The sequence below is a fragment of the Sinocyclocheilus rhinocerous genome, unplaced genomic scaffold, assembly GCF_001515625.1.
Source record: "Sinocyclocheilus rhinocerous isolate Xijiao unplaced genomic scaffold, SAMN03320098_v1.1 scaffold469, whole genome shotgun sequence".
Taxonomy (NCBI): domain Eukaryota; kingdom Metazoa; phylum Chordata; class Actinopteri; order Cypriniformes; family Cyprinidae; genus Sinocyclocheilus; species Sinocyclocheilus rhinocerous.
In genome coordinates, this window is record NW_015636034.1 from 425,173 (window position 1) to 435,272 (window position 10,100).

At 37.2% G+C, this 10,100-nt stretch overlaps 1 protein-coding gene across 4 annotated transcripts in view; it reads right to left on the reverse strand.

Moving 5' to 3' along the window:
- The window catches only part of akt3a (v-akt murine thymoma viral oncogene homolog 3a), a 114,045-nt gene that overhangs the window by 102,098 nt on the left and 1,847 nt on the right, over window positions 1-10,100 (reverse strand). For 3 of the 4 annotated variants that reach the window (XM_016562101.1, XM_016562100.1, XM_016562102.1), the window contains one exon: window positions 1,692-2,050. The exons of the other annotated variant lie outside the window; for it this stretch is intronic. In XM_016562101.1, the coding sequence (XP_016417587.1) occupies window positions 1,692-1,737 (46 nt within the window). In that variant the 5' untranslated portion in view covers window positions 1,738-2,050. The remainder of the gene's footprint in view (window positions 1-1,691; window positions 2,051-10,100) is intronic. 4 annotated transcript variants of the gene reach the window in all.

The window sequence follows — 10,100 nt, forward strand, 5'->3', positions numbered from 1 at the left end:
CAGCAGCTAGAGTTCTTACTAGAACCAGGAAGTATGACTGACTTACCTGGTTAAATAAAGGTTAATAATAATAATAATAATGACCATATTAGCCCGGTTCTGTCAACACTGCACTGGCTACCTATTAAACATCGTATAATGTCTCCAATAAGACCCTCAACAAACAGATCCATGTTATATGACATTGGTTTGGGGGCAAGTATTGCTCTATCCAACCAATGCAGTATTTTAGAGCAAAACAAAACTTTCTTACAGATGCTTTTCCATGACTTTCAAAGATTTGACTTTTCTTTCTAAGGTTTTTTATGACTATGTGAGTCCTGAATTGAACTGGTGAATTAAATGTCTGTTGGACACATCTAAATACTGTAAGCTCAAGCAAGTCCGACCAACAGCTGCTCATCCAATCGGAGAGCAGAGCATCGGGCCCAATGTAGCATAACCATTCAGAGTTAAGGCCATGCAAACTGAACTAGTCCTTGTACTAGTTCTGCTTGACTGCTGTACCAGATGTCAGACCCCATGAACTTCACATTTACTTGATTAGTTTTATTTGAGTGGGATTTTGCCACAGAACTCACTTGTTTGTCTAAGTATACATGGTGTAATCAATGAGTAATCAAATATTTGAAGGCTTAAACGCGGCTTAAATGGACGTCACATCTTTATTGCAGTGTAAGTACATCTCCCAGGCCAATTGAAGTTCAATTAAAGCATATCCATGATGGACGAAACCGAGCTCCAATCTCATTATCTGACAGTCTGACTTCATAAAAACCAGGCAGGGTCAACTTCAGTCAGACTAAAAAACATTTAAATGGCATTGTAAGGTGACAAATTATTGCTTTAGTCTGACTGAAATAAAACTTTAAAAATACATATTACAAATTACTGTCTGCCCCTGCATTGCTAGTCACCGCAAAATGTTGCTGCTCATTTGCATAAAGTCAAACTTTACTGAACAATCGTATCAACAACAGCCACTATTGCTTGTAACACCAAATCACGAACTTTCATTGAAAACGAGTGACTTTTGGCTGCTGCACATCTCTGTCAGCATGGATACTTATGGATACATATATTGGGAAGCCACAAGGCACTCACTCCTATGTCTTTACAAGCAACAACAAAACTGAAGGAAAGCAGGACAACCTGGTTGAAGTACCCTAGATCCCATAAGAACACCTAGAGCAGCTTCTCACATGGATGTCACATTAACTTTACCTTGAGTTGAGTGAGTGTGTTTATTTGTACACAGCAGCCCTTGCAGTCCACAAAAAAGCTAAAACACAACACGCTTTCCAAACGTACTGATCAAATAAATAAAACATCACCATAATCTGCTCAAACCGAGCATTATGCATCAGGATGGGTGCAAGCATGTGCAGAAAACCCCATCAAACGTAGCAGTCCGGCACGTCAGAGCTGTGCAGTGAGAAATGACGGATACCAATCTGAATGCAGCTGCTTCTCCAGCAGACGCACACAAACACACACGCACGTTCAGTGAAATGCCACACCAGCATCAAACATGGCTCATGAACACGCGCGTAAAGAGGCACACCCACATGCCGGTTTCCACAGACACAGACTGAAGCCACGCTGTGGCCCGCCCATGACGGAGAGAGCCGTCTCTGGAGACACACGACCCGGCGAGCTGACCGACACACAGGCAGAGACAAGCTACTCACCTCTCTTCTGGACCCAGCCTTCCTTAACGATGGTGACATCGCTCATGTTGCCTCAGTCACACTGTACCCGCCGCTCCTACACACCAGCTCCTGAAGGAGTGAGGAGGGGGGGAAGGAGGAGAGGAGAGGGGAGGGGGGTCAGCTCTCCCAGCCTCAGCGTCTCTCTCCCTCCCTCACTGCTGCGCTCTGTCTCTCTCTTTCCGTCGTTCTCGCTGGCTGCCTCTCTCTCTCTTGCTTCGCTCTCAAAGGCGTTGTGTAGCGGTTTTCCCCTCCTTCCGTTGCTTTTCTCTCTCACGCTCTCTCCGTGATGCTGTCTCCCTCTCTCTCAAGATCTTCCAACTCCTCGACAGTGACTCAGCCTGAAAGAAACATAAAAAAAGGAGCGTGTGGATTTTTCACTCTTCTCTTCCTCTTTACTCCCCCCTTCTTCTTACACAATCTGACAGACAGCCATTGTAAAAGCAGACGTACAAGCCCCGTCGCCTCTCTGATTTCCCTGTCTGTCTGTTTTTCTCTCATTCTCACTCTCAACATGCACAACTGCTTAACACTTACCAGCAACACAGACACCTGCAACAAAGTCTGATGAGGACGACTATGAGAATAAATAAGCAAACGTGAAGTCTCATGGTAAATGCAATGACGTCTGAAGGAGAGCATTAGGCACTATGAAAATGCATAGTTTCATTCATTAAATCAGAAAGCTCAACAAAATATATTGTGTATGTACTGTACACTAGTGCTGTCAGTCAATTAAAATATACTTAATCATAATTAATCTGTTTCTTTGTAGTTAACCCACTTTCAAAGTGAAGAAAACAATGTGTAATTATAGTGTTATTATTGTGTGTACTGGATTATTTATGTGCATTCATATCTGAATATATATGTGTGTGTGTGTGTGTGTGTGTGTGTGTGTGTGTGTGTGTAGACACTAGAAAGAGGGAAACTGCAAAAGTGCCTTTTACCCATCACTCTCGGACAAAGAAATATAGAGATGAGCATATTGCATGCTAACACATATTTAATGCTAACATAACTTACAAAATAACTTTACATATGGAATTGCATGAGTAAAGCTAGAATTATGCAATTGAACAAATTAGATTTGAGGTGAAGGGCAAGATTATCAGTAAATAATGGCTTAAATTCTGGTTCCTCACACGAAACTATTCTGACTTAAGATGACGTAATATTGTGAAATAGTATTACAATATAACTACTTTCTATTGCTTATTGCCCTTTTTAGAGCTTGACATATTAAAATCACCTTTCATAGAATAATTTTTTAAAAATCAATACAAAGTTAGAACAACATGGAATGAGCAAACGATGACAAATCTTTCATTCTTGAGTGGACTATCATTTTAAGAAGTTGCTAATGAGTAATAACTGACATCTTAAAATATCAGATTGAAAAAAACTGTGAAAGCTGAATCATTTTTAGAAAGAGGAAAAGGACTTCAAATTACAACACTGATAAATGTGGCAGAATGCCAACACTTACTATCATCCAAGAGAAAGACTAAGAGATGGAATAAATAACTACAATTATCATGTGAATACTACAAATGAGTCCTAAAAAGTCTTAAAGCAGTCTCAAAAATGTGGCAGATAGCACAGCACGTACGTAAATCCGAAGCATTACATCAAAGCAGTTACATCTACGCTGCACAGTGACAGTTTTAGAAAAACACAAAGCAAAGTATGTCCCTCTGACAGAGAAGTCAAGCAATAAAATAAATATACCGTGAGAAATATGAGATGTTTGAGGAGATATTTGCCTGCATTTCCTTACCTTTAAAATGCTAAAGTACATTTAAAAGGATGTTAATCAAAATGTTTTGTTTTTGCAGAAGCAGTCCTACGTGTCAAATCCAAGCATTCAAATGTGTGCGAGCAGAGAAAAGGGAAGTCAGCATGTTAGGATCACTAACAGGGTAAACCTCCAATGGCTAAACAGATCAGCTCAGAATGAAAGAGTGAATCAAAGAGCGAAAGAGTGAAACCATTAGTCTTTACCTGAACTCAATCAGAATGTGCCAACATTTGACAACCATACTCAACCATAAAGTAAGAAATCACTCAACATATTTGTTACCAGTGAAGCGTGAACCGTGATAAACAGAAATCTGAATGCACAATTGTGATGCAGTGTTGTGTCCTCTATAACAGAAAGACAAATGACTGAAAGGCTCCTATTTTCCCTTCGGAGATAATTAACAAATGATGTTTGTTGCAGACTTTTGGACACGGTGCCAGAAGACATCACAGCTACTGAATAGACTGCAGCCCGTAAAGATACAAAGACCAACACAGCTCCCTCAATGTCATATAGGGCCAATAAAGAAAATGACCTGCAGGGCTCCCTCGTAACATAAATACTTTTTTTTTTTTTTTACAGCAAATCACATGTGGGTCAGACAAGGAATATTTAGCATCCTTCAGTCATTCAGTAAAGGCAAACGAAGGGCCTCTTGAGGCCAGAGTATTTACAGTACCAACTGATAATTCCTGGTTGTGTGCATTTAGCTGCAACCTTAATCTGCTGTTAATATGGTAAGGAGAGTACATGGGTGATTCAAGGTCCAAAGAGATATCAGTGAAGCCCTTAATCATTTAACACAAGCAGGAAACCCTGAACGTGACTCACCTTGGAACCTTGGAAGACCCTGCTTGTCACTAAAGCAAGAAAAAATCCCCTTCATTTAATCCATAGAGAAATTGATTTTGAACGTTAATGAATAAACCTTTCAAGACAGACCTACCTTAAATTCTGAGGAGGTTAAGCAATGACATGCTACTGTAGAAACTATAAGTCAGTGTCATTACAACAACACTGTGTTTAATAAAAACACTTAGCTCACTGCATCCAGCATTTCGAGTCTTGTTGTTCTACTATTTTTTAAAGCAGTCATCTGTCTGATTCGTTTTCTGACAAGACACTCAAGAGTGAGTACCACACCATAAAGAATCAGCAACAGACTTCAGATAATACTGTGCTTTAACCTCACTTTAACACCTTACCAATAAACCTATTTGTAAATATTTGAACACAAGCGCTGTTTTGAAGCTGTAAATAAAGTGAATTAAAAGACTAAACTTCTCAGACAGGTTTTTAACATGCTGACTGCTAAAGTACCGCCAGCTGCCCGCATCTCATAATTACCTGACAATTGTTTCTCATTTTAAATGCACCACCACTAAAAGTTATCAAATTACACTCAAACTACTTACATGTAATCTGGATATTTAGAATAATATTATATATATAATATTGTATGTAACATATAAAATAATGCTTCATGAGATGAGATCATTGCCTCATAAAAAATTGCCTCATTTTTTAATTTCCTGTATTATTTTGGTTTCAAATCAAACTAGAACATGAAAGGGAAAAATACTTCAAGACAGATTAAGGTTGCTGAAAAAGTTGGCCGCCATTGTTGCTCTCTATTGGATTTTTATGGTTCCCAGAGTATATTTAAACTTTAAGAAATTAAAAGTATTTTTGGTGTTAAGGAATAGAAAGTTTCTGTTTGATTGGGCCAAAGGAAATGTATATTGTTTGGCCTCTATGGGGGTGATAAATATTTCATGCAAACAAATCAAATATAACACGAGGTCTGATATAGAATGTAATGATGCACATTTACATGAAATTCCACAGTGAAAAACTGGGAAATCTAAAAAAAAATAAAATAAAATAGGAACCCACAAGTCTGAGTTGGACCAAGCTGAAAGACATAAAGCAATAAAGAAATAAAGAAATAAAGCAAAAGACACAAGACACTAAACAAGAGGAACGATGTGTTTCAGCCCCATTAAATGATCATTTTCAATAGGGTTGTTGAGCTATTCTACCTTACCAACCAAGCCCCAACATCATCTATATTCTGGCAGCAGCACAGACTCTCTGTTCCTTTCGCTCCCTTTGAGTGACAGGAGACACAATTCCACTGCGTCACTGTCGCAGTCAAGCATCTGTAAGCCTATCACCGCAGCACTATCTGGGGATGTCCTGAAGCTGCCACACCAAATACAATTTTTCCATACAAATGAGGGGAGCACCCTTGAGATAATCATTTAATTCCTGAGCAGGCCTGGGAAGGAGGGGCTCTCCTGGTGAGCCCAGACAAACACAGACACGCAGCATCAATCATTCTCAGCGTGCCACAGAGCAACGTCTAAACATCCGCCACAAGCCTTCAATGCAGAATGTACATTTATTTATATTGAACTATTCTCAGATGTATTGGCGCAATACCCACTAGTTTAATGAACAAACTGGGAAAGGCAAATAAGCCCACATTTTCATGGTAGTATCATTCTGAATTGTTAGAAAAAGAACAATGTGACTGCTTATGGTAGTAGAGATGGACTCGTGGGGGGGGGGAGAATTTTTATTTTTTTATTCACTAAGGATGCATTAAATTGATTATTAGTGACAATAAAGGCATTTATAATTTTACAAAATATTTATATTTTATATAAATGCAGTTCAAATCAATTTTAACTTTCTATTGATCAAAGAATCATGAAAAAATGTATTAATAATAATAAGAAGAAGAAGAAATGTTTCCTGAGCACCAAATTTAGCATAACAATGATTTCTGAAGGATCATGTGACACTGAAGAAGTAATAATGCTGAAAATTCAGCTTTGGCATCACATTTTAAAATATACTAAAATGTAAAAGTGTTATTTAAAATAGTAATATTTCACAATACTACTGTTTTTACTGTATTATTGATCAAATAAATGCAGCCTTGGGGAGCATAAGACACTTTCTAAAACAAGAAAAATCTCTTACAAACCTCAAACTGCAACTCATGATATTATGAAAAGGTGCAAGAACTCCAGGCACTGCATCTTTAAATTATTCCTGTGATAAGATAGATATCTACTGCGAATATAAACTGACACCATCCAAAGTTTCTAACGTCCCCTGAAAGAGTTTTCAACTGATGGATATTTTCTCTTCAAGTAATCAGAGAAGAATCGCTGAAGGTGAAATCCAGCCCTTTCCCAGCAACACTTTCAATTTCACTAATCGCTGCTAATGTTACCCTGAAGCAAAGGAAATCCGTGAGCTCCCATCACAAGTCCCCTACAACAAGACTCATTCAGAATAAGCTGTTTACAAAGCCCTTCCAATATTGTTTTTCATGAATCTTCTTTTGGCTGCAAAGAGCAAATTCGTAATGTGGCTATGGTTTGCCCTATCAGCACCTTAACATGCAAAGACTGTAATGCACCACAAGAATAATTAAGCACATGCTCACATGTAAAGCAATGTACTACACTGTTATATTCAAAACAAGACATTAATATCCTAATCTGAAAATGTATTTAAAGTTAGTAACTTCAAACGATATGGAACATGCCACCACCCCATTCAAGGATTCAAAAGACAAACCACATTTGTTTTAAGTAACTGAGAGCTTCAGCATCTCCATGAGGTTTTGTTTGTATGTAATATGGAAGAGTTGTATGTTGCAGAGAGAGCCGTGAATAATGAAAGATTTCTCTGCAGTCAGCCACCAATGCTGCAGCCGCAAACACTGTAACAGAAACTGAGAAGACGCTGTGGTCTATCTAAAACCTAAGAAGAGGAAATGAGAATTTGTGAATGAATACTGGCGGATGTGGATGTCTGAGGACTCTGAGGACCTTTGCTAATCTGCTGCAGTCATTATTCAGGAGTGCTCTTACTCTTTCTCGCCACAGAGCTGGAGAGCACTTAATGTGAGGTCAATTTAGTAATGTCTTTAGCTCTTGTTTTATATAATCTACTTAAAGACTTTCTTAAAAATTATTCTTCCATTAATAAGGCTCGCAGGATGTTCAAAAAATTCAGTCAAGCACGTCAGAATTAAACTCTAAAGTTATTTATGAAGTTAAACTTATGTTGATGAAATATGAATTTGTTTCTTTTGGAAAAAATACAACACAACACTTCTACATCAAGAGAAACGTCATATAAAGTGAAAAATAAAAGCAACCAGCAGCAGATGTGTGATATGCACCAGTGTTTAAACGGGACATTTGTTTATTTTTAACTCAATTTGAGTGAAGGGCTAATCTAAAACAGCTCTTTTCAGGGTGTCTGAAGATTCCGGAAGCATTGCTGCCAAGCTTTGTTTGTAACCAGTAATTTTTTCTCAATGTGCACCTAAAGAGATTTCATCTGTTGCACCATTTCCTGAAGTTTTAGATCTAAATTACATAGATGATGCATCAATATACAGCCAAATAATAAGATCAATAAGGCCAACTGACACTATTGATTTGACAAAAAGCTGTAACCACATAGCTATAACTGAAACAGACTGTTTAGGCACAAAATAAAGCAATAAGCCCCATCGGCTTCACAGGGCTTATTGCTTTTATAAAACGGTTATTCCATATACGTAGTAAGGTTTCACAAAATAAAACAGAGCAAATAAAGTGTAATGATATTAATAAAAACATTACTCTTCCGCCAAACAATGTAGTTCCTCAGAAACGGTTGTGGTTCCAACAAAGTGGTTGCCGAGCAACGCACAAATGTAAACAAAGGTGTATGTTTGTAGAGTCATTTACGACAGCTTCGAACTTGGCTCAGCCAATCAGAATCAAGGACCGGAACTCTCCGTTTTATAGCCATCAATAAAAAACTGGTTATCTTAGTGAGAAAATTAGCAATATGGTGCAGTGGGAGACTTGATGAAACTGAAATAATCGGTCAGTTAGGCTCACTAAAAGTCAAGTAGGTTGAAGTTATGCACACACACATATTCATATGATTTTCTCAGCTATTTAACATGCTCTCTGAATGCAAATATTATATTATATTAATTATATTTCTTCACAACAACTCATTTATCACAAACTAGCTACTATTCAACAGCGAGCAAGGCATTTTCATCATTACATTGATATACACACATAAAGAGCACTATGTTCATTAGTCAATAACATGATACTCATGAGTTTGATCCAGATCTAAACTATTTAAAAATACATATACAATGCTATTCATACAAAAAATGGCTTAAAAACATCTCTTCTATGATGGATTTTAATTTCTGCATTTTGATATTTCTATTAGGTTTAAACTCGCGTCAAGGTGGTGTAACTGGGGAATCTGGGAGAAAAAAATATTAAAAGTTTGACATTTTTTAAACAAACTTGAAAATGTTAGCTTTAACATGCATTATTAATTATTTATTTTTTTAAAAACTGTTTTTGTTTTTTTTTTACTAAAAACATTATTAACATTTTACAAACTTGTGGCATCACTGTGCATCAAGGTCTTATAAAAAATGTGACACATTTTGACCTTTTTATGAAAAGGCATGTTTTGTTCAAAACTGAGGATCCCCAAGATTATTGGTATTCACAAATTCAAAAAGTATGATACCAGTAGTAAAATACAGTAAAAAATATTCTTTACCTTGTAAATATGTTACAAAGTAATGAACGCTCACTCACATGTATTAAAGGTGCAATGAAAGTATCTTAGTAAACCACTTGGCAATTTAATCATTAAAACAAACTGTTTGTAGAAATGTTTTTTTTAAATCAACGTGAATGCAAAGCTTAAATTTCTAAGAAAATGGCCAAATGTTCTTTAAAAAGCATTCTTAATGTCATGATGAAACAGAAGTAGCGACAGATATGTACTGTAGGGAAAGAACTTGGTTCTATCCTTTAGATGTTTACCGGACTTTGAGATGTGGGCGCTGAACTCAAAAGTGGAGACAGATGAACATTACCCTGCAGGAGTGGGGTTTAACTGGACTAAAAGTTTGGAGATGTCCTGCAGACCTCACCAGAGAAAGTCTGACGTTTCAAAGGAAAATCCAGTCACCACATTCTGATTAAACATTACGAAGAAAAAAAATTTAAAGAAAAATTGAAAACATAGATGGATGAATTGTTTTCAATAAGATCAATAACATGCATTGATAAAATAGACAGGGTGAATTTTAAAACAGATTTTACAAAGACCTTTGTCCTTATTACATTCCAGACATCCTTATTTGTCCTTGACCCTAATGATAAAGGGGTCATATGATGCGATTTCAATTTTTCCTTTCTCTTTGGAGTGTTACAAGCTCTTGGTGCATAAAGAAGATCTGTAAAAGTTGCAAAGACTAAAGTCTCAAATCCAAAGAGATATTCTTTATAAAAGTTAAGAGTCAACCACGCCTACCTAAAACGGCTCGTTCTAACACACCCCACATGTCTACGTCACGATGTGAGAAGATTTGCATAACGCCGCCCAAATGTTAACGCAAAGAAAGAAGGCGTAACTTTGATTCTCGCTGTAGTATTGTTGTTGCCGCCATGTCGTGAAGACGCTGTGTGTTTCGTTGTGAAAGCGAAACTACTTTGTTTGACCTTCCAAAAGAGGACGATATC